The 25,559-nt window shown below is 41.8% G+C and overlaps 1 protein-coding gene and 1 pseudogene across 2 annotated transcripts; both read left to right on the top strand.

Annotated features, from left to right (window-relative positions):
* The first annotated feature begins 2,005 nt into the window (after positions 1–2,005).
* Positions 2,006–5,877, top strand: LOC308624403 (interferon-induced protein with tetratricopeptide repeats 2-like; annotated as a pseudogene). The gene is made up of 2 exons: positions 2,006–2,052; positions 4,321–5,877. The product of its transcript is annotated as an interferon-induced protein with tetratricopeptide repeats 2-like (transcript).
* A 6,293-nt stretch (positions 5,878–12,170) lies between these two features.
* Positions 12,171–24,887, top strand: LOC308616073 (interferon-induced protein with tetratricopeptide repeats 1-like). Its single transcript, XM_081232083.1, has 2 exons — positions 12,171–12,285; positions 23,387–24,887. The coding sequence occupies exons 1-2, from the start codon at positions 12,281–12,283 to the stop codon at positions 24,819–24,821; spliced, it is 1,440 nt and encodes a 479-aa protein (XP_081088209.1). The 5' UTR covers positions 12,171–12,280; the 3' UTR covers positions 24,822–24,887.
* The last annotated feature ends 672 nt before the right edge of the window (positions 24,888–25,559 follow it).

Genomic DNA, 25,559 nt, shown 5'->3' with positions numbered 1-25,559 from the left:
CTGGGTTATTGTGTCAAGGTAGAAATATACCACTGGAATCATGCTGTTATTATATCTATATCTATATCTATATCTATATATATATATGTATGTATGTATCAATACACCACTACTCCTTCCAGTGACCACAGGAGACATCAGCTACCAATTCATGGGAGCTGATACTCAAGAAGAAACTTTCTGCTCATCTTGGCTTAACCGTAATACCCATTCTAGAGAGGACAATCCTTTTATAATGCCTTTGATGGATGATTCAAGGCTTCCCACATTTGCTTCCAAGTTTTCTCTCTAGCTCTAAACAACGACATGCCCATCAAATGGAATGCTCTCTGGTGCCCAACAAAACCTTCACTGTTCTTGTATTACTTTGTAGGTCTTTGGACGTCTCCAGCAGTGCTCCCACCTCAATAACATTCCAGCATCCTTCAGCGAGTATCCAAGAGCTGCTTCTGCAGCAAAGTCTTCAAACCATTTATGCTTCAGAGGAGTTTATGTGATCACTTCTTCATTTAAATCTTCACAGCACTCTGTATATTTTAGTAAACCCTAGCAAGTGTTTTGCCACCAAGACTTCTTCCATGGTTAATGCTTTTTGTTTCCTGTTTAAGAAACCACGTCTGCCCCAATTTACCTAAGTATCAATCAAATCACATTTTTGACAGCCAGGAAAGAAGTCTGCTAGGAAAAATATTGTAAAGTGGGGAGCAGCGAGGAGGCTGCTAAGGAGAAGATCAGGCCACAATTGTCAGGACTTTATTGATCACTTAGTCAAAAGATTTAACCAATGTATAGATGGAGATGGTATGTTTGGGATGTTCAATGAGATATTCCTGTAGGTCATTTGTTGTAATTACAGCAATTTGGGAGTGCCCTGGTGGCCTAGTGGTTAGGATGTGGCACTTTCTCTGCAGAGGCTCAGTTTCGATCCCTGCTCAGGGAACCATCCTGTATGTTGTGCAGCACAGCCGAAAAATACCAAAAAAAAATAATAATAATAATAAATTTTTTTTTTAAATAACAGAAATTTGAAGTAAAAGGAGGTAGAGTGAATAACACTATTTGCCATTTCCTCAAGATGCTCTGTGAATATGAAGAATGTATTGGGCCATAGAGCAAGGACTACCACCCTATAGCTCGTGGACTATAGTACAGTCTACCAGTTGCTTTCATAAATATGTCTTACTGGAACATGTATTGTCTATGACTGCTTTTGTACTGTAACAGCAGAGTTAAGGAGTTGAGACAGAGACTGTGTTGCCCACAATGCTGAAAATAGTTACTACCTGGGCCTTTAAAAATATTAGCAATCTCTGCTAGAGAACATTATTATAGCTGTGATTACCATTCCTGGGATCCTTGAGACTCACCAGATGGTAGAAACTGCTGATGGTGTGCCAGGGACCCCTGGACAAAAGTACAGAGACCCTCTGGGGTATTTTTTGGTTATTTGAAATGTTTCAATGCTTCCTATGAGACATAATTTAATTAAACAATAACAAGAATCTAAAATAGAGCAAAGGATTGCCTCTGGTCTTGCATTCTGCTGTAAGAATATTTGCACACTTGTTGCTTTGAATTGTCTGTTAGAGAAGAGAGAATGGAAACCCAAATGAAAATGAGAGACATATATGGACGTCGTCATTGTCAGTCATCTGGGGATAATTAGAGGAGACAGATGACCCTGAGGGAAAGGACCATATCCATGGACATAGGATATGTGCACAGTGCCTGATTCCAGGCAGCCTTTGGTGTGGGTCCTCTTAAAAGGGGGGATGCTCAAGTCTCTGCTCTGCTCGGTCCCCAAAAGCAGCCCACAAGTTAAAATGAGAGACCTCTGTGTTGGACAGCTAACCAGGGCAGATCATGTCTTCATAGTATCTTAATTAGGAAATAAAGGGATTTGTAAAAAAAATCATTTTTGACTGATGTCTCTCCCTTAGCATCCTGGATCTTGTATTCATTGACTCAAACAACAATACTTTTTATGCTACTGAAATCTGGCAAGATGAAGAAAATTTCCCCTGATCCTTGGGCCGTGACAAGAGACTATGGGTAAGGATGGGGACTGGGGCTCCCAGCAAGAACTGTCATTTCTATGTCGGATGGAAGGGAGGTGACTTCCCTGAGGATCGACTTTCTTGGAGTTTTCTTCCTCTCAGAACCCACAGAGATGAAGAATGGTTTCGTTTTTTTGGTGCTGCTGCTATTATTAGCAGAGGCTTCTGGTGCTATGACTTCTGTCATCATCCCAGAAATCAAGAATGCATTGCTCAACAATGACGTTTCTTTTCCTGTAAACACACACACACACACACACACACACACACACATTTGGTTGACTGAAATGGCAATGTATTTGCTGTGTGATACTGTGTAAGAAACTAGCTCTTTCAGTTCCTCCTCTGAAAATGGGGTTATTGACCACCTACCTCCTGGGGCTGTTGTGAATATCAAGTAAGATGATCCCTGTGAATGGCTTCACTTGATTAATGTAGCTTGTTGTTGCCCATAATGATAACAGTACTAACAAATAACATTTTCAGATGCTTTCCATGTGCCAGGCAATGTTACAGGCACTTTATATGTATCTCATTTAATCCTCACAAAAGATATAAGAAATCTAAGCTCAGAAAGGCTAAACAACTTACACAAGGTCACAAAAAGAATGTGTTAATTTCATCTGCCAATTAGTTCTCAGGTCCTGAGTCCTGGTTTTTAAGGTTTCCTTTCTTTTTCTGTGTAAATCAGGTTCCTAGCAGGAAACTGATGTTGAACTCAAGCTGAGTAATTAAAGAAAGTTGAATAAGAAGTGGTTTGGGTTCAGAGATAAGAAGAGGTGATATAATACCCTGGGGCTAATAACATACTAGGGCCCCAAGCCCCAAGAGAAAGGAGAAGTTATAGGAACCTGAAAAAAGAAGTGTAAACAGAAGGCCAACTGACAGCACCTGTGGGCTTCAGCAGAGGAAGGTTCTGCAGGGTGGAAGCCCCAGAAGCGACGAGGATACCACTCCCTCCCTCTGAGCTCTTGTGTCTCCCTTTGGCCAAACCCACTGGGAAGCCAGAGACCATGGAGCTCCCTCTCTGACGATGACAGTCTGGTGGGGAAGGATGCAGAGTGGATCTGAAGGGGCAAGTGGAAACTATCGAGTCCTGACTCCATGGAGTCATAATGCCTACATTTCTTGGTTTACAGAAATGCATGCTCAGAAGCAAAAACTTAGAGGTAGAGAAGGAAACACAGAGAAATAAATAAAGATAAAAAGTACTGCTAACATTTTGGTGTATACCTTCCCCAAGAAGCAAACTTAGAGAACCACCCTCACGTGTCACTACCAAATCTTCTACCTGCCTAAATTTATGCCTTCAGCCTGCCTTCCCTTCCATAGTTTGGATGAATTATCCCTAGTGTTTAAAAAAAAAAAACGGTTGAGCATCATAATTTTGTTCTAGTTCACATCCCATTTCACCTCCTTAAAGACTTCTCTCCAGCAATTGTCAGCTCTTTGGTATCACAGTTTTTCCATCCCTACTGCATCACTCTCATCAGCACATAAACATTCATTAATATCACCCACTTTCAAAAATAATCTCCCCTCAGCCATCTCCAGCTATAGCCACCCAAGTTCCTGCTTTTACAGCGAAACTTCTCAGAAGAACTGTCTCCTCACTTCTTGTTTTCTCAACTCATTCCAAAAGAGCATTTCCTTCATCACTTTTTTTTTTTTTTTTCCGGTAGGCGGGCCTCTCACTGTTGTGGCCTCTCCCTTTGCGGAGCACAGGCTCCGGAATCGCAGGCTCAGCGGCTATGGCTCACGGGCCAAGCCGCTCCGCAGTATGTGGGAGCCTCCCGGACCGGGGCACGAACGCGTGTCCCCTGCATCGGCAGGCGGACTCTCAACCACTGCGCCACCAGGGAAGCCCGGAAAGGATATTCCTTAAAAAAATTTTTTTTAAATTAATTTTTATTGCAGTATGGTTGCTTTACGATGTTGTGTTAGCCTCTACTGCACAACAAAATGAATCAGCCAGACACATACAGATATGCCCTCCCTTTTGGACTTCCCTCCCATTTAGGTTACCACAGTGCATTATGTAGAGTTCCCTGTGCTATACAGTATGTTCCCATCAGTTGTCTATTTTATACATAGTATCAATAGTGTATATGTGTCAATCCCAGTCTCCCAATAGGATATTCTTTTTTGACTGGGGTTGACACCCTTTAGGAGGAGAATGCTCTTTGTCATGCTCCCCATTTCTTGTCTGGTGAATCTGTGCTATGTCTCAGAGTGTTCATCTTTCTGTATTTCCCCCCCACAGTGAGACCACAAAGAACTCCTTGGACAGCAGCCTACGGCAACTAAAATGCCATTTCACCTGGAACTTGGTAGCGGGAGAAAATTCCTTGGATGATTTTGAAGACAGAGTGTGTAACCTGACTGAGTTTCAGAACAGCGAATTCCAAGCCACAATGTGCAACATATTGGCCTACATAAAACACTGCAGAGGCCAGCACGAGGCAGCCCTGGGATGCTTACGGCAGGCTGAAGAGTTCATCCAGCGAGAGCACGCTGACCAGGCAGAGATCAGAAGCCTGGTCACCTGGGGAAACTACGCCTGGGTCTACTACCACCTGGGAAGATTCTCAGAAGCTCAGGTTTATGTAGACTAGGTGAAACAAGTATGCCAGAAGTATTCCAGCCCCTACAGAATTGAGCGTCCTGAGATGCATTGTGAGGAAGGGTGGACACGGTTAAGGTGTGGAGGAAACCAAAATGAAAGGGCCAAGGTGTGTTTTGAGAAGGCTCTGGAAAAGAAACCCAAGACCCAGAATTCTCCTCTGGACTGGCCATCGTGAGCTACCGTCTGGATAACTGGCCACCGTCTCAGAATCCCGTTGACCCTTTGAGGCAAGCCATTCAGCTGAATCCTGACAACCAGTATGTCAAAGTCCTCTTGGCCCTGAGACTTCAAAAGATTAATAAAGAAGGTGAAGGAGAGAGGTCAGTCAAAGAAGCTTTGGAGAAAGCCCCATTGGCAACAGATGTGCTTCGTGGGGCAGCAAAGCTGTATGGAAGAAAAGGTGACCTGGACCAAGCTATAGAACTCCCGAGAAAGGCTCTAAAATGCATGCCAAACAACACCTACCTGCATTGCCACATTGGGTGCTACTATAGGACCAAAGTCCTTCAAATACAGAAAATGGGTGGGAAAAGAGAGAAGTTACAGGAATACGACACGCTCTAGATCATTTAAAGAGAGCTGATGAGAGCAATGGAAATTTCTTCCATATCTGCTCCTGTATCGCCTGTCTCTCTTCACAAGCATGTCGGTATGAAGACGCAGAGTATTACTTTCGAAAAGAATTCAGCAAAGAGCTTCCTCCTGTAGCCAAACAAGTGCTCCATCTGCGATATTGCAACTTTCAGCTGTATCAAATGAAGTGTGAAGACAAGGCCATCCACCGTTTTATGACAGGTGTGAAAATAAACCAGGAGTCAAAGGAGAGAGAAAAAATGTAAAACAGACTGCAAAAATTTGCCAAAATCAACCTCTCAAACAACGGAGCAGATCCTAAGGCTTTGCATCTCTTGGCGTTTCTTCAAGAACTGAATGGAGAAATGCAGCCAGCAGAGAAAAACTCTCAGAGGGTTTTGGACTCTGGAAACCTCATCCCTTTAGCATCTTTAAGCGAGGAATAAGAATCGGAATGTGGTACCCATAGGGCTACTGCTGGAAGGGAGCTGAAACCCTTCCACCAAGTTGGTATTCAAAATATTTAACAACTGGTATGGCATAGGCATGGACTTAGACCCTGGCCACAGCACTGGATCAGGGTTAAGGAGAAACTCTGCTGGGCAAGTGTTAACACTTGAATTGCTCAGAGAGTTCTGGGAGGGGGACTAGATTGGGGCAGGCAGGTCCTGGGGCTCAGTAAAGGGCCTATTTCCCAATTGACCCCTTGGGAGCAGTTGGCACTGTGACATTCCCTCTGTGGGGTGATGTCTTGGGTTTGTTTCTATGTTTCTATAAAGCAGTCAGATACCTCACACCTGTAACACTGTGGTTCTTTTTAGCAGTGTTTTTCCATCCATGGAGTCATTTTAGAACCTGTACAGATTGGCCCTGTGATACAGTTCAATGCAGGCTGTCCCAAAATATGCCAGTGGCATATTGATTATTTTGAATTTGTTGCTTGAGAAAACAGCCAGTGCAAGAAGAACACTCTGACCCTCCTCTGAAAGCAGGAAATAAATCTCCCATGTGAAAGGTACCCTCACTGTAGCAGGAGGTAGTAAGACATCCTTGTCGCCGGAGATAGGGAATTGAGGGCTGAGAAGGCTATGTAAACCAGGTCTGCTTACATTCTCCACTAATTCGTACCCAAGCCCAAGTTTCTTTGCCTTGTCAATTCCTCACAAATTTATTATTTCTTTGCCTAAAAGGTATAAAAGCTGCTTGCTTTGGTCACTTCTTAGGCTGTATCTATGAGACCTCCATATGTATGAAATTAACTTAGATTTTCTCTTGTTGATTTGTCTTGTGTCAATTTAATTATTAGATCAGCCAGAGGAACCCCAAAGGGTAAGGTGAAATTTCCCCTCCCTGACACCCTGCATAGACACTAATGTGTTGTGTCCATCCAAAGGCTGGGGGACCAAAGCCTAGAGAGGGCTGGGTGCTCTCCTCTCTCCCTTCTGCCTTTTTCCCCCTCCTCCTCAGAAAAGCCTCCATCTAGGATTGTCTCTACCAACTCTACAAACAACATGAGTTCAACTGTCCCATTAACTGAAGGGGGAAGAGAGTTTTTAGAAGAAGAGAGCAGAGAACAGGTCAAATCTAGAAGGAACATATCTAAAAGAAATGGGGTCCGGCAACCACAATACAAGAGTTTCAGGAGGCATGTGGGGAGATTTCACCTCCTTTCTGCCCCCCCTGTAATCATAACACACCATGTGAAGGATTAAAAAGTAGATTCTGTACAATATGCTAGAAACCAAAATAATACTTTTCTATAAAACTTATATGGAAAAATGTCTTACCAGTAGGAATGGGGAAAGATAGGCAAAAGAGAAGGAGGGAACAATGCTGGTTTGTCATCGTAGATTATAAACATATGGAGAAATTTTCATTTTCTTAGCCACTATGGGGAAAATTTCTTGATAACATGAAGACTTGCTTTATTCAGAAATGCTTTGATGAGCCCAGGTTCAAGATGATAGGAAAGCGGCTGGACAGAGGAATTATTGGGTGGTTAAGGACCTAGTGAAAGGTCTTAGGAAATAATAATGGAGGTTTCTTTCCCCCATTAGAAATATTGTATATTAGGTGATATAAAACTTCATTTAACCCTGAAAATCTTGAGGGAAACCACAAAAGTCATGGTATGCCTGGAGCAATTGGGATTTTCTAGGTAAATATTGAATGGCCAGGAACAGACATCAAGGTTGGTGTGAATCAAAACAGTCAGCTGACCCAGCATGAGACCACCAGTCACCCTCTGGGTAGCAAAATGATTGCCTGTTGGAATTAATTTAAATTTAAATGGTGGTTATCAGGGGCTGGGGTGTGGGGGGGAATAGGAGAGATGTAGTTTAAGGGTATAAACTTCCAACTGGTAGATAAATAAGACCTGGAGGTTTAATGCACAATATAGTGAATATTTTTTGTTTTAAAAATAGCATGGTGTGCACTTGAGATCGGTATACACAGTGTGGATGCCTGAAAGAGTCATCGATTTAATTAATAAATAACTTAGGTGTGATGGAACATAAAGGCGTGTTCTGGTTTTTCTGAAATTTTACTGTACCTTAAATCTTCAAGACTCAACTACTGATAAATACAATGTTACACTGAGCATGAATTGGCTCCATATGACACAGACTGGTCTAACTTCATGACCACTGAATAGAACAACCATTTCCTCTACAGCTTTAAGAGTCCAGGGCTTCAGCTTACACCCTGACACCACCACCACGCACCCTATGTACATAAACACCCTGCCCCCACAGGGAAGCAGGGGGGCTGCGGCCCTTCTCTCTGCTAGATCTTGTCAACATCTTGTGCTTCCACCCACATTCTCTCTCCTCTTCTGATGTCCACTATGAGAAACGTGGAGTTTCTCCAATTCTGTTTTAGGCCGCATCCTGCAGGCAATCTAAACAAACATAGGAGAATTTTTTCTGTTAAGTAAAGAACAGAGAGAGACAGGAAGCCGAGAAGTCTCTCTTGTTTCTCAAGAGGCCTCTGGTGGAAAATACAATTCACACCAGCCGCAAAGGTAAACTTATTCTATTGCACTGAATTGGGCAAGTGTCCATTGCAGGGGAAGATTTAGCTCACTTGGCCTGAGTACCTTATTATCGGATCTGGTGCCTGGGGAGAAAAACTGCGAGCGTTCTGAGTGGAGGGTAAGATGGGCAGGCATGCTGACCTTGAGAGAGGACCATTGGCGACTGCATAGTGCTAAAGAAGGTACCCCAGGTGCATGTGATCTTGTCCTTGCACGTCATGCCACCAAACCCCTTGCTGGAACAGGAGCCCAAAAGGAAAAAAGGTAGAAAGGGTAGGGAAGAGATGTATGTCATATTACACTTAATATTTATTCGAGGACTGCAAGCTAAGAGAAATGATTGGAAAACAATCAAAACAATTATGTATGTAGCTCTTGTTTCCTGAAATCTCACTATCCAGAAATAACAAATGGAGCCACATTAAATGGAATGACTTGTAATTCCCTGGCGCTTAACCATATCTCTCCGTGCATTTCCCTCCCCTCAGGTACTCACCAGATAGATAACAAGCCCCCAACAGGTGTCTCCTAAGTGTGGATGAACAAGTCTGTCAGACTTACCTGATAACATCTGCCTCTTGCATGGCTCCAGCACCCACAATGTCCTCTGCCCACAAACCTGCTTCAATACAGCTCGTCATTCTCTGTATTTGATTGTCACCTGGAGAGTACTGATATCCCTGCCAAAGACGTTCTCAAGTGTGTTGATGCCCATGAAGGAGTGAGGAGAATTTCTCTCATCCTGCCTGGGTTCTAAGTGATACTAATTATTCCTCAGCCTCAGAGTGCTCAGCAAAAGATTCATCAGCCTCTGCCCCCAGCCCCCTTTTCCACACAACTTTCATCTTTCTTTCCACTTCATGTCAGCTGACTTGCACAATGTGTGTCCAGGGCGACTGGAAGCATGGAAGTGTGAGAATCCTGAAGATAATCACAGATAGGATCCCTAGCATGTGCAGCGTCAACCCTGGAGGCCAATGTGGAAAATGTGGGCTCCAACTAGAGACCACGCACTCCTGTTTCCTCTCTTCCTCCACCATTTCCCCCATCGTCTCTTTTGCGGAAGGAGGTAACTTGATTTGACTAATAACAAAAATTCCTTATGATTTACAGCAGAGTTGCCTCATTACTGGTAATCTATGCCTTCTTGGGAGGCCACAAAGAGGGAAACTGACTAAAATCTTTTCTGTAAAAATGGTAAAGTGCCTTTGGAAAAACAGTTTGGCAGTTCCTCAAATGGTTAAACACAGAATTACCACATGACCCAGCCATTTTATTCCTAGGTATATACCCACGAGAAATGGAAACGCACATTCACATAAATTTGTACATGAATGTTTATAGGAGTATTCACAACAGCCAACAGGCGGATCCATCAACTGATGAACTGATGTATTAAATAAAGTATCTCCATACAGTGGGATATTATTCAGCAATAAAAATAAAGTACTTACTGATACATGCTACAACATAGATGAAATTTGAAAATATTATGCTAAATGAAAGAAGCCAGTCACAAAAGGTCACATATTGTATGATTCTATTTATACGAAATATCCAAAGTAGGCGAATCTATAAGAGACAGAAAGTAGATTAGTGGTTGCCTAGGCCTGGGAGGGATGGGAGGACTGGAGGTGACAGCAAAGGGGGGTAGGGCTTCTTTTTGGGGGAAATGAGAATATTCTAAAATTGACTGTGGTGATGGTTGCACAGCTCTGTGAAATGCTGAAACTATTGAATTGTATAGTTTCAATGGGTGAATTGTACGGTATGTGGATTATATTTCAATATGGCTATTTAAAAAAAGAATGAGTACTCTTGTTATAAATGTATATAAAGAAAGCAAGCTTTCCTTTCATCACCTTCTATTTTTAACCTCTAAGTTTGTTGGCACTGTGTTGTGCCCTTCTTCTTACTAACATTTTAAGTACCATCATTACTTTTGCACTCAAGAGACATGTTGGAGAAATTCTATATTCTATTTTCTGAGTAGGGTGTGGGTAGGAAAATCTGGTCCCACTTGTTTTAGTTTTAAATACCCATTCTCAGGAACCATTCATCAGCAAATTGGCACAAAGGAAGAGTTTAAAAGCAGAAGAAAATGTGACTCACTGTGTAAGTCTAAATGTACGTGTGTACAAATTTAAGCACACTATGAATTTCTTAACACATAGAATGTTATTCAACTACCATATGCAGCTGTTGCAAATACCATGCTAATTCATGAGCGCTGCATACGCCAGGAATTAGAACAAGAAAAGCAGCAAGAAATGGGCAGCTGGTGCAACTGTACTGGAAAATAACTTCATAATGTAAGATCTATTGCATTCAGGCTGAGAGGAAGGCTTTGGCCAGTTCAGTAAATTTGCCTTTTCTCTGATCTAACCACTTCCGATCATTTCTGCACTTCAAAGTAGTGTCTATCCCTAAAATCAGCACCCTCACAACACAGAAATTTTCATGACACAATTTTCTTTCTCTTTGAGCAAAGAAGGCAAGAGATAGAGACACATTTTCCCTGGGCTGGATGTTTAAGGTTTCAAATCTCGCTATGCCAGGATTAAGCACCAGTTTCTCAGTAACAGAGATGCCATGTGTTCCTTTAAAAATTTACATTTTGTGTGTCTGTGGTATGTGGGACATTTTAGGTTTCAAGTCTCACTATGCCAGGATTAAGCACCGGATTCTCAGTAACAGAGACATCGTGTGTTCCTTAACAAATTTACATTTTGTGTGTCTGTGGTATGTTGGCCCTCTAAAGCACAAGGCCAAAAGCAGGGGCCCCTCTTACCTGGGTGACACTATAAAAGATATAAAAGGATGTCACTTTATCACTACCAGGATAACAAATTGTTAAGTCAGACAACCAACAGAATTACAGACTTTCCCAGTTGCAGGTTACTCTGGTTGGACATAACACAATCTCTGAACTTGAAGTATCTTATGGTACTCCCATTGTTGGGAAAAAACAAACAGGTGTCCGTTTTGTTACACAAGCATCTCTCTCTCTCACCTTCTGCAGCTTCAGAATGGAGGGAGACTTTCTCCTACGCAATTGACAATTCTTTCATCTTCAAATCAGCCATGAGGACTATATTCCCTATATTTTCACGGATATTTACATCATAGAAAATTTTATTTAAAAAAAATCTCTCAGGGTATTATCACTCCTTCAGAGCTTAAAGCATAAATATGTAAATTTATCAGCTAGGCAGCTTGCTTGCCTTAGACCTCAGAGATTGAAAGTGCTCAGGGTTTACTCCAGGACTTGGCTTCTTATATTTAGCATGGGGGAAAAAAAAATCAGGCTCAGTGATTTGACTCATGGATAATCCCAGAGCTAGTAAATAACACACAGAATTAAATCCAGGTCTCAAGGTGCAAATTGTCTCCCACAAGTAAATTGACTTGACGAAGTTACTTTTTACAACATATTTCTGGAGCAGTCTTTCACAATATGTGCTCCCAGAAACCCCTACATCAGAATCTCCTACAGACTTCATTAAAAATGCAATTTCCTGGGACCCACCCTAGAGTTAGGGTCAGATTCCTGGGAGCCCGGGGTTTTTTGTTTTTTGGTTTTTGGTTTTTGCTGCCCCCCGAGGCCTGTGGGATCCTAGTTCCCCCACCAGGGATGGAACCCACGCCCCCTGCAGTGGAAGCACAGAGTCTTAACCACTGGATGGCCAGGGAAGTCCCCAGTCATGATTTTTAAATGATTTACTTCCACTGAATCATGACAGAAACCCTTAAGTTTCCTTTTCCTCCTCTTGATTTGAAATCAGTTTCACTTCCAAATCCTCTTCCCTTTCATAAAGGCAGTCACTCAGAGACTGGGAGAAAGCATCAGCTGATGCATTCTCCCCACCCCACGTCCCTCTTTTATAGCTCCTTCAGTACTTACCTTGAGGTAGACGTGAAAGACTTCTGAAGAGCAAATCAGCTTGGACACCAGCTTTTCAGAACAGCAGAGAACAGATCACCATCATGAGGTCAGTGAGATACCTTGCAAGCACCCTCGATCTTGAAACCAAATTGTAAGCTTAGCTTCTTGGGTGCAGGCAAGTTCCAGAGTTGTCCTGTTGCTTGTGGACTAAACATGCCTTTACCAATAGGGGTACTTTTTATTTCTGTGACTTTTTCTGGTGTGTGCACTCAGACTCCCTAAGCTTCACGGGTGGAGCTGGGAGCCAGGAGCTGGATGTGAGGGAGGCTTGGCAGGAGTGGTTAGATCCAATCAGGTACGAAGTTTGCTGGTTCAAAGTCAGATCTAAGCAAATTACTCTTTTGAGGCTTTTTCTGTTGTTTTCTTTGAAAGAACTAAGAAGCTTTCTTCTGGTCATTTTAAAAGGAAACATTTCTTTTCAGCAGATTATGAAAGATGAAATTGGTAGTAAAAAGGCAACCCATGTTGGGAATTTTGCCCTGAAAGTTGGATCACTTCAAGGTGGGAAGTGGAAAAAACAATCCTTACAGATGGACATTTTTTCCATTTCTTATATGAAAACAAACTGGAAGCTGAGAGTTTATTTTTTATCCCTGTAATGAGAACTTGTGAGCAGCAGAAAATAATTTCTCTTCAAAACATAATGACCTAATCTCTTTCCTAATACTGATCTAATTTCTAATGAAGGAAAGCAGAGCAATGGTTGCCCGAGGATGGTAGAGGGTGAGACTGGGCTTGACCAGGAGGGTACACAGGGGATGATGCAAATAGTCTATAGGGAGATAGTGGTGGTGGTTACATGGGAATATACATTTGTCAAAATTCATCAAACTACACTTTAAATGGGTTCATTTTATTATATGTAAAGTACAATCTTAGTAAACTTGATTTTCAAAGATGCATATAGACCTGCTTGAGTTCTAACATCAGTTAGAGCCTCAGGAAAAATACAGCTGAGAGAAAAGGAAAACTTTCCCATCAGACACCTATGGGAAGGGATTGAGGGGTTGACTGGCTGGGGAGGGAGCAACCTAGTGACCATTCCGGGAATGAGGACAGGGCGATCCAAGGGCTCACAAATGCTCTGCAGGCTTGTGTCTGGGGACAGGGTGGATAAGAGGAATTCACTGCTAAACGCCTCAGGTCACTTCCCCTATGTGATGGGCTTCCAGTCATAAGTGATGTGAATCATATCTACATGAATGAGTTGACCAGAAAAACCTAGCCCTACCCAGTGCCTCGGTAGCCAGTCTGCTTAAGAAGTTTGGCAGTGATCTGTGCTTGGGTGTGTCCAGAGCCACGGACCTGAGGAAGTCTGAGGGAGGCTCTCTGGACTATGCTGGACTGAGGCCCACATCAAGGTGCCCTGTTCTCAGAGGCTGTAGGAACAGGGGCAAGTTAGGCTGTTCCTTCTCAGCTGTGCTAAAAATTTCCAAACGGGGAAGCCACCTGGGGAAACACCTCATACCTGCTGGCTGGCTAATGAGTGCCCTCCTCTGCCCCATCCACTGAGGAACTCTGTTGGCCCCTTTGCACACCCAGAATTCACTTAAATTATAACACTGATATGCCACTGATCATGGCAGTAACAGTTTCCTTGTAGTTGGAAGTGCACTCTGTCCAGGGCTCTACACGCATCATCTATTATCATCATCCCAGTAGTCCAAGGAAGGGAATGCTATTATTTTTTATTAGCCTCATTTTTTAGATGAGAAAAACGGGCCTCAGAGGGCAAATTACTTGGCCGAGAAGTCATATAGAAAGTGTGTCAGAGCAGGGTCATTACTAAGGTGCCAAACTCCAGGGCTGAGCTGCTTCTGGGTACAAAGGGCAAACGGGTGAAATGTATTAATGCTTTTAATTATGCTCACATTAGAGAGGATGGGCAGGGACTGGGAGGTCTGGACCCTCGGGTCCCTATTTGGAGAGGGAGGATCAGTCCTTAGAGTGCCCAGAGCCACACCTGACATGAAGGTAAAAGTGGATCTCCCTACGGCACAGTTTCCTATCATTTGGATGGAAGAAAAAAGGAAATTTATTCCAGGCCATTTTAGAAATGAGGAAATGAGGCTGTGATGTGATTCAAGAAATATCCCAGAGCTGGTCAAAGAGAAAACCGAAGTCCAGGCTTTCTGTGGTTATTTTCCTTTCTTCTAGATGTCTGACTCACTGTTTGATACATTACATGATCTCCCACAAATGGGAAACTGCTTTTCAAAATACCTCCAGGGACTTCCCCAGCAGTCCAGTGGTTAATACTCCTCACTTCCATTGCAGGGGGCATGAGTCCAATCCCCTGGTGGGGGAACTAAGACCCCGCATACCGTACTGCCAAAACAAAACAAAAGAAAACAAAAAACAAAACAAAATACCTCCAGGACTATGCTTCTCAAAAACACGATACAGGGACTTCTGCAACAGAATTTCCAGGGTGCTTGTGAAAATGCAGAGTCCGGAGCCCAAGCCCACCCCTAGGTTGCATCTGAATCTCTGGGAGGAGGGCTTATAATGTGTATGGCATCCACAATGCCTTCTTTCTAACTCTCAAGCACAGTTGCAGAGTCTGTGTAGAATGGTACTCCCAGTGGAGAACTGAGCTCAGCTCTGCATGTTCAGTTTCAGTTCCTCCTCAGCAGGAATCTTGATAGCATTGCTTCAGTTTTGTTTTCCTTTTCCATTTTATAAAAGCACAGACCTAACAGCTAGCATCCTGAGTGGAAACCTCCTCTGCATTTGCTTGCAGCCCACAGCAGAAAATAAAATCGGCCTGAACCCCAGCTTTTCAGAATTGCAGGGAAACGGCCATCATGAAGGAAATATTCCCTGGTTCTCTGACAGGAAGTTGAGAATCTCTCCCAAATCATGTTCTTGAGAGCAACTTCCTGAATTATGCTGATTCCATTTTTGCTAGTAGATTGAATATGCATTTCACTAATCATCTATCTAATCTATCTTACCAATTCATGCACTTTGATTTCTGTGGCTCTGCCTGATTTACAGAGTCAGGTGCTGAGGGATGTGCTCCCAGCAGAGCTGGCAGCTGGCAGCTGGGAAGGGATGTTGAGAGAGCCTAGGAGGGTATGCTCAGATCCTTTCAGGCAAAATCTGGTCAGTGAGAGCTGGGGCCTGGAGGAAAGTTGCTGCAGGTCCCGGTCCCCCTTTTGTTTCTTATATTTGAAAGGACAAAATCAGAGCTTTGTGTGTTTTGTTATAGTTCCTGTGGTTATTTTAAAAGCATGCTTACTTCTCAGCAAATGTGCTAAGGATTAGTTCAGAACTATGAAACTTCATAATGAAGTCGCTTTTGCCTTGAAATGTGCTCTGACAGGACTGGGGAATATGTCTACACGAACCATCTTCTTACCGACCTGCTAGACTTCCCGTGTGAACTATAAACAGGGAGTAAGTGTCACAGAGTCTCTCAAACTGCGTGGCAGATTCCCTGTACCACACCCGACCCGAGTGCTCTGTTAGAACCAAATTACTGGGCCCTGCATTGGGAAATCCTGATTGAACAGATCAGAAATAAGGCCTAGGAAAGAAATATGTATTTAAAGGGGACAGCAGGTACTTCATTCACACACTAAATGCTTCCTGCATTGTACGTGTATAAATGTGAGTGGAGGAAGCCCAAAGTGGGTAGGGAGTGGGAGGGGTGGGATGTTGACCCCACCCCTCTTTAAGGGATGGGCTTGCCTCTTTAAGGGATGTTTTAGGGAGAAGAAACTGGTGATCGGAATTCACTGCCCCAAAGTGAAGTCTTCCCAGAACATTGCTACTCAGTGTGGTTCAAATCTAACACCCCCTGGGAGGTTGCTACCAAGGCAGCATCCCAGACCTACTGAATCCAGATCAGCATTCTAACAAGATCCTCAGGTGATTTGGTCCTTGTGCACACTAAAGTGTGAGAAGCACTGCTCTGGAGAGTTCCTTGGCTCACTTTTTGAAGTGATGGGCTCCTTGGGTTGTCCCTGTCCTGAACAACTAACTGGGCATGAGGTCTGCCTGGCCCTTCACAGAGTCATATGCTCCACAGAAGCATCACCACAATGTCCATGGTCAAGCTGCCTCAGAGATTTCCCTTGAAACTCCTACTTTTACCATTTAAACAGGGCCTCTTTCAAGATTGTACTCTAGTCATGGCTTTGACAAGGTCCTGGAAGGAGATGTGCCAACTACCAGGCGGGTCAGCAGAGAGGAGAAGGAGGAAAGACTGTAAAATGGGTTGATTCTGGATATTTCCTAAGGACTAGCAATGCTGGTTTTATCTGCTTTGGTCACAGCTGCAGCTTGAGGCCATGAGAAATCTCTTCCTGGGCCCAAAGGGCTCTTACCTCCCCAATTCTTTCTATGAGATACAAAATCTCCAGGTAGGAAGGGCACTCAAATCTCCACATTTCACCTGAACTTAGACATTCTCTTTACTTCAGCCAGCATCCTACCTGCTTGCTTGTTCCCTTAAAGATCTGAATTTAATTATTATTCAGCAATTTATTAAATTTTATACACTAAATGTGTATATATAGGGATAGAGTATGTATGTCTGTATATATATATATATATATATATATATATATATAGAGAGAGAGAGAGAGAGAGAGAGAGAGAGAGAGAGAGAGAGAGAGTATTTAAAGCAACTTTCAAAAACATATGAGATACCTTAAAAAATGAAAAATACAACCACCATATGACCCAGCAGTCCCACTACTGGGCATATACCCTGAGAAAACCATAATTCAAAAAGAGTCGTGGGGTTTCCCTGGTGGCGCAGTGGTTGAGAGTCCACCTGCGATGCAGGGGACACGGGTTCGTGCCCCGGTCCAGGAAGATACCACATGCAGCAGAGCGGCTAGGTCCGTGAGCCATGGCCGCTGAGCCTCTGCGTCCAGAGCTGTGCTCCGCAACGAGAGAGGCCACAACAGTGAGAGGCCCGCATACCGCAAAAAAAAAAAAAAAAAAAAAAAGAGTCATGTACCACAATGTTCATTGCAGCATTATTTACAATAGCCAGGACATGGAAGCAACCTAAGTGTCAATCAACACATGGATGGATAAAGAAGATGTGGCACATATATACAATACAATATTATGCAGCCATAAAAAGAAATGAAATTGAGTTATTTGTAGTGAGGTGGATGGACCTAGAGTCTGTCATACAGAGTGAAGTAATTCAGAAAGAGAACAACAAATACTGTATGCTAACACATATATATGGAATCTAAAAAAAAATGGTTCTGATGAAATTAGGGGCAGGATAGGAATAAAGACGCAGATGTAGAGAATGGACTTGAGGACACAGGGAGGGGGAAGGGTAAGCTGGGACGAAGTGAGAGAGTGGCATGGACATATATACACTACCAAATGTAAAACAGATAGCTAGTGGGAAGCAGCTGCATTGCACAGGGAGATCAGCTCGGTGCTTTGTGACCACCTAGAGGGGTGGGATAGGGAGCGGGGGAGGGAGACCCAAGAGGGAGGAGATATGGGGATATATGTATACATATATACACTTTGTATAAACATGTATTCACTTTGTTATACAGCAGAAACTAACACAACACTGTAAAGCGATTATACTCCATAAAGATATTAAAAAAAAGTCTTAGAGCACGTAAAAATGTGTTAGCATATATTTAAATAACAGAAAGGTGGTGAAATAATTTATGTAAATAATAAACTTAAGAGTGCAGCTATCTAAGAAAAACACATGAGATAAATTAGTAAGTGAGGAAAGCTTGGCAAATGGAGTTTTAGCTTCAAATGTTTTATTTTGATCTACTCAGTCAAATATGTTTACATTGTTGTAAATGTATCAATTACAGAACTGACATGTAAACATGTCAATTCACAATAAATATGTAATGAAAATCTGCAGGGCGTGCGGGGACCAAGTATTTCATGTACCTAAACTATATAGAAGAAAAAGGGAACAGATTTTCTAAGATAATTCTTTTCTTCATTTTATAATTGACATACAAAATTGTAAGATATTGAAAGTGTGCACTGTAGCGATTTGATATATGTATACCTTGTGAAAAGAGTCCCCCATCTAGATAATTAACATACCCATCATCTCATGTAGTTTTTGTGTGTGTGTGGGGTGAGACCATTTATGTTCTACCCTCTTAGCAGATTTCAATTACACAACACAGTGCTATCAACTGTAGTCACCATGCTTTACATTAGCTCCTCAAACCTTATTCATCTTATAACTGAAAATTTGTACTCATTTACCAACCTCTCTCTATTCCCTGCTCCCACCCCTGGCAACCACTTTTCTACTCTGTTTCTATGAGTTTGAAGGTTTTTTTTAGATTCCACATATAAGTGATACCATGCAGTATTTGTCTTTCTCTGTCAGGCTCATTTCACTTAGCATAATGCCCTCAAGTTCCATCCATGTTGTCACAAATGGCAGGATTTTCTTCTTTTTTATGGCTGAATACTGGTCAGAAACATGCTTGATATGATTTCAATCTTCTTAAATTGTATTAAGGCTTCTTTTGTGGCCTAACATATGCTCTATCCTGGAGAATGTTCCATGTGTGCTTGCGAAGAACATGTATTCATTCTGCTGTTGGATGGAACGCTCTTTGTGTGTGTGTGTGTATCCATATATCCATATATCTATATATCTATATAGATATACATATAAAGTCAATCTGGCCTAATGTGTCATTTAAGTCCAAAGTTTCCTTATTGATTTTCTATCTGGATGATCTCTCCATTGTTGAAAATGTGTTACTGAAGTCCTCTACTATTATTGTATTACTATCTATTTCTCCCTTCAGGACTATTAATATTTGCTTTATATATTTAGGTGCTCATATGTAGGGTACATAAATATTTACAGATATTATATTCTCTTGTTGGATTGATCCCTTTATCATTATATAATGACCTTCTTTATCTCTTATTATAGTCTTTGTCTTTATCTCTTATTATAGTCTTATTATAGTCTTCTTTAACTCTTATTATAGTCTCTTATTATATATTTTGTCCAATATAAGCCTGCTTTCTTTTCGTTTGCATGGAATATCTTTTTCCATCTTTTCACTTTCAGTCTATGAGTGTCCTTAAAGCTGAAGGTAGCATATAGTTGGGTCTTGTTTTTTATCCATTCAACCGTTTTGTGTCTTTTGATTGGAGGATTTAGTCCATTTACATTTAAGGTAATTATTGATAGTTATGGACTTACTATACCATTTTATTCATTGCTTTCTGGTTACTTTGCAGTTACTTTTTTCCTTCCTTCGTCTTTCCATCTCTTCTGCTGTGATTTGATGACTTTCTCTAATGATATGCTTGGATTCCTTTCTCTTTATCTTTTGTGTATTTATCATAAATTTATGCTTTGTGGTTATCATGAGCCTTATATAAAACATCTTATATTTATAATAGTTTATTTTAAGCTGATAACTTAAGTTCAAACACATACTAAAGCTTTACCTTTTTAACTCTCTCATCCTCCCACATTATGTTTTTGATGGCACAATTTGTATATTTTTACCTTGTGTATACATTAACAAATTCCTGTAGCTATAGTTATTTTTTAAACTTTTGTCTTTTAACCATTATACTAGATTCATAAATGATTTACCCATTAAGGCTAGTATTTTGGGTCTTGGGTGTTGAATAATAGTGGTGAGAATGGACATCTTTGTCTTGATCCTGATCTTTGAGGAAATGCTTTCAGTTTTTCACCATTGAGAATGATGTTTGCTGTGGGTTTGTCATATATGGCCTTTATCACGTTGAGGTAGGTTCCCTCTATGCCCACTTTCTGGAGAGTTTTTATCATAAATGCGAGTTGAATTTTGTCAAAAGCTTTTTTTGCATCTATTGAGATGATGATATGGTTTTTCTTCTTCAGTTTGTTAATATGGTGTATCACATTGATTGATTTGCGTATATTGAAGAATCCTTGCATCCCTGGGATAAATCCCACTTGATCACGGTGTATGATCCTTTTAATGTGCTGTTGGATTCTGTTTGCTAGTATCAGGTTGAGGATTTTTACATCTATATTCATCAGTGATATTGGCCTGTAATTTTCTTTTTTGTAGTATCTTTGTGTGGTTTTGTAATCACGGTGATGGGGGCCTCATAGAATGAGTTTGGGAGTGTTCCTTCCTCTGCAAATTTTTGGAAGAGTTTGAGAAGGATGGGTGTTAGCTCTTCTCTAAATGTTTGATAGAATTCACCTGTGAAGCCACCTGGTCCTGGACTTTTGTTTGTTGGAAGATTTTTAATCACAGTTTCCATTTCATTACTTGTGATTGGTCTGTTCGTATTTTCTATTTCTTCCTGGTTCAGTCTTGGAAGGTTATACCCCTCTAAGAATTTGTCCATTTCTTCCAGGTTGTCCATTTTATTGGCACAGAGTTGCTTGTAGTAGTCTCTTAGGATGCTTTGTATTTCTGCAGTGTCTGTTGTAACTTCTCCTTTTTCGTTTCTAATTTTATTGATGTGAGTCCTCTCCCTCTTTTACTTGGTGAGTCTGGCTAATGGTTTATCAATTTTGTTTATCTTCTCAGAGAACCAGCTTTTAGTTTTATTGATCTTTATTTTATTGATCTTGATAGTTATATCTTCCTCTCGGATTGATCCCTTGATCATTATGTAGTGTCCTTCCTTGTCTCTTGTAACATTCTTTATTTTAAAGTCTATTTTATCTGATATGAGTATTGCTACCCCAGCTTTCTTTTGATTTCCATTTGCATGGAATAACTTTTTCCATCCTCTCACTCTCAGTCTGTATGTGTCTGTAGGTCTGAAGTGGGTCTCTTGTACACAGCACATATATGAGTTTTGTTTTTGTATCCATTCCACAAGCCTGTGTCTTTTGGTTGGAGCATTTAATCTGTTCACATTTAAGGTAATTTTCGATATATATGTTCCTATTACCGTTTTCTTAATTGTTTTGGGTTTGTTTTTGTAGGTCCTTTTCTTCTCTTGTGTTTCCCATTTAGAGAAGTTCCTTTAGTATTTGTTGTAGAGCTGGTTTGGTGGTGCTGAATTCTCTTAGGTTTTGCTTGTCTGTAAAGCTATTGATTTTTCTGTCAAATCTGAATGAGATCCTTTCCGGGTAGAGTAATCTTGGTTGTAGGTTCTTCCCTTTCATCACTTTAAACATACTGTGCCACTCCCTTCTGGCCTGTAGAATTTCTGCTGAGAAATCAGCTGTTAACCTTACGCGAGTTCCCTTGTATGTTATCTGTCGTTCTTCCCTCGTTGCTTGCAATAACTTTTCTTTGTCTTTAATTTTTGTCAGTTTGATTACTATGTGTCTCAGCGTGTTTCTCCTTGGGTTTATTCTGCCTGGGACTCTCTGCACTTCCTGGACTTGGGTGGTTATTTCCTTTCCCATGTTAGGGAAGTTTTTGACTATAATCTCTTCAACTATTTTCTTGGGTCCTGTCTCTCTCTCTTCTCCTTCTGCGACCCCTATAATGTGAATGTTGGTGCATTTAATGTTGTCCCAGACGGCTCTTAGGCTGTCTTCATTTCTTTTCATCCTTTTTTCTTTATTCTGTTCCACAGCAGTGAATTCCACCATTCTGTCTTCCAGGTCACTTATCTGTTCTTCTGCCTCAGTTATTCTGCTACTGATTCCTTCTAGTGTAGTTTTCATTTCAGTTATTGTATTGTTCATCTCTGTTTGTTTGTTCTTTAATTCTTCTAGTGGTTGGTTCTTTAATTTCTCTAGGTCTTTGTTAAACATTTCTTGCATCTTCTCGACCTTTGCCTCCATTCTTTTTCCAAGGTCCTGGATCACCTTCACTATCATTATTCTGAATTCTTTTTCTGGAAGGTTGCCTATCTCCTCTTCATTTAGTTATTTTTCTGGGATTTTATCTTGTTCCTTCATCTGGTACATAGTCCTCTGCCTTTCATTTTGTCTATCTTTCTGTGAATGTGGTTTTCCTTCCACAGGCTGCTGGACTGTAGTTCTTCTTGCTTCTGCTGTCTGCCCTCTGGTGGATGAGGCTAAGAGGCTTGTGCAAGTTTCCTGATGGGAGGGACTGGTGGTGGGTAGAGCTGACTGTTGCTCTGGTGGGCAGAGCTCAGTAAAACTTTAATCTACCTGTCTGCTAATGGGTGGGGCTGAGTTCCCTCCCTGTTGGTTGTTTGGCCTGAGGTGACCCAGCACTGGAGCCTACAGGCTCTTTGGTGGGGCTAATGGCAGACTCTGGGAGGGCTCACACCAAGGAGTACTTCCCAGAACTTCTGCTGCCAGTGTTCTTGTCCCCGCAGTGAGCCACAGCTGCCCCTGGGCTCTGCAGGAGACCCTACAACACTAGCAGGTAGGTCTGGTTTCGTCTCCCATGGGGTCACCGCTCCTTCCCCTGGGTCCCGATGCGCACACTACTTTGTGTGTGCCCTCCAAGAGTGGAGTCTCTGTTTCCCCCAGTCCTGTCAAAGTCCTGCAATCAAATCCTGCTAGCTTTCAAAGTCTGATTCTCTAGGAATTCCTCCTCCCTTGTTGGACCCCCAGGTTGGGAGGCCTGACGTGGGGCTCAGAACCTACACTCCAGTGGGTGGACTTCTGTGGTATAATTGTTCTCCAGATTCTGAGTCACCCACCCAGCGGTTATGGGACTTTATTTTATTGTGATTGTGGCCCTCCTACCGTCTCACTGTGGCTTCTCCTTTGTCTTTGGATGTGGGCTATCTTTTTTGGTGAGTTCCAGTGTCTTCCTGTCGATGATTGTTCAGCAGTTAGTTGTGATTCCGGTGTTCTCACAAGAGGGAGTGAGCGCACGTCCTTCTACTCCACCATCTTGAACAAATCTCCTAGGAAACTCTTACATAGCATGAAATATGTATGCTCTAAGTGCTTTCCATAGATAGGCTTATTAATTCTCACCAAATCCAGTGTGATAAGTCTATTATTTTCCCCACTTTACAAAGGAGACTCTGAAGCACAGAGAGGTTGCATGGCTAGAAAGTGCTGGGGCCAGTGTATGAAGCCAAGCAAACTGCATTCAAAGGCCACATGGATCTTAGAAATACAGGAACTCAAAGGAAGATCAAAGCAGGCGTGCCCTTTTCAAGGCTAAGCTCTAAATATGTGGTGTTTTGTCTGGCTTATTTCTATTGGCTCTTTGTCACCTAACAAAGAAAATCTGCTTTTGTTTTTAAAGTAATAATGCTGATGAAGATCAGATCAAGGATAAGCTGGAACAGTTGAGATGTCACTTTACATGGGAGTTGGTCATTAAAGACGATGAAATACCTGATTTAGAAAACAGGGTCTTGGACCGGATTGAGTTCCTAGATACCAAATACAACATAGGTATATACAACTTACTGGCCTATGTGAAACACCTGAGAGGCCAGAATGAGGAAGCCCTGAAGAGTTTGAAAGAAGCTGAAGACTTAACCCAGCAAGAACATGCCAACCAATCAGACGTGAGAAGTCTGGTTACCTGGGGCAACTATGCCTGGCTGTATTACCACATGGGCCGACATGCGGAAGCCCAGATTTACCTGGACAAGGTGAAGAACACTTGCAGGAAGCTTGCAAATTCCTCCAGCTACAGAATGGAGTGTCCTCAGATGGACTGTGAGGAAGGATGGGCCTTGCTGAAATGTGGAGGAGAGAATTATGAACGGGCCAAGGTCTGCTTTGAAAAGGCTCTGGAAGTGGACCCTGAAAACCCTGAATTCAGCACTGGGTATGCAATCACCGTCTATCGCCTGGAGAGCTTTCACAAAGAAGAACGAAGTCCTGGGGCATTTTGTCTAAATACCCTAAAACAGGCTATCAGGCTAAATCCAAAAGATGCATATATTAAGGTTCTCCTTGCCCTGAAGCTTCAAGCTGTAGGACAAGAAGCTGAAGGAGAAAAATACATTAAAGAAGCACTGACCAACGCGTCTTCAAATATCTATGTCTTTCGATATATTGCCATGTTTTACCGAAGAAAAGGCTCTCTGGGTGAAGCTCTTCGGTTCTTAAAACTGGCCTTGGAAGCAACACCCTCCTCTGTCCTCCTGCATCACCAGATGGGGCTTTGCTACAAGTCACAAATCATCCAAATAAAGAAAGCTACAAACTGGCAGCCTAAAGGACAGGATAAAGCAAACATCAACAGAATAATACAATCAGCCATACATCATTTTGAATTTGCTGTGCAACAAAAGCCCACATTTGAGTTTGCTTACATAGACCTGGCAGAAATGTACACAGAAGCAGGTGACCACAAAAAAGCGGAAGATGCTTATCAAAAGGTGTTATGCATGGAAGCACTCAACAAACATATGCTGCAACAGGTACATTTCCACTACGGCCGATTTCTGGAATATCAAAAAAAATCTGAAGTTGATGCAATCAGCCATTATTTAAAAGCAGTAAAAATAGAAAACGCATCATTAGGAAGGGATAAAAGTATCAGTTCTTTGAAGAAATTGGCTTTAAAGAAACTTCAGAAAGATGCATCAGATATAGAAAGCTTGTGCATCCTTGGGTTCATCCACAAAGTAAAAGGAGAAATGAATGAAGCCCTGGAGTATTACGAGCAGGCCCTGAGGCTGGTTCCTGTCTTGGAGAACTCTGTGCTTGTGACCGACCTGTAGGCATTGAAATATGGACCACTCTTACATATCACTTGATTTTACGTCAACATATACTAATCGTCTTTTCTGCTTGCTGCTTTCAGAAACATATTATGTAATTCACTGCAATGATGTAATCTTTGAACAATTACTCAAACCTAATAAAACATTGGTTGTATTGAGAAAATAGTGAAACAGACTACACAGGTCTCTGTGTGTGTGTGAGAGAGAGAGGAACAGAGAGAAGAACCATTTCTCTGTGAATGTTATATAGTAGAAAAAAGAAAGTTTGTTGAGTAGATTTGTAGCAAATAAAACACTGGCCTTGACATGGAACCAACCTAACTGTCCATCGACAGAGGAATGGATAAAGAAGATGTGGCACATATAAACAATGGAATATTACTCAGCCATAAAAAGAAACCAAATTGAGTTATCTGTAGTGAGGTGGATGGACCTAGAGTCTGTCAGACAGAGTGAAGTAAGTAAGAAAGAGAAAAACAAATACTGTATTCTAACTATATATGGACTCTAAAAAAAAAATGATACTGATGAACCTAGCTGCAGGGCAGGAATAAAGATGTAGACATAGAGAATGGACTTGAGGACATGGGGTGGGAGGGGGAAGCTGGGGTACATTGAGAGTAGCATCGACATATATACACCACTGAATGTAAAACAGTTAGCTAGTGGGAAGCAGCAGCATAGCACAGGGAGATCAGCTCGGTGCTTGTGTCCACCTAGAGGGGTGGGATAGGG

The sequence above is a fragment of the Mesoplodon bidens genome, assembly GCF_964165515.1.
Source record: "Mesoplodon bidens genome assembly, chromosome: 1".
Classification (NCBI taxonomy): Eukaryota; Metazoa; Chordata; class Mammalia; order Artiodactyla; family Ziphiidae; genus Mesoplodon; species Mesoplodon bidens.
The sequence above is the reverse complement of the archived record's forward strand: the minus strand, read 5'-3'. Positions and strand labels throughout refer to the sequence as shown.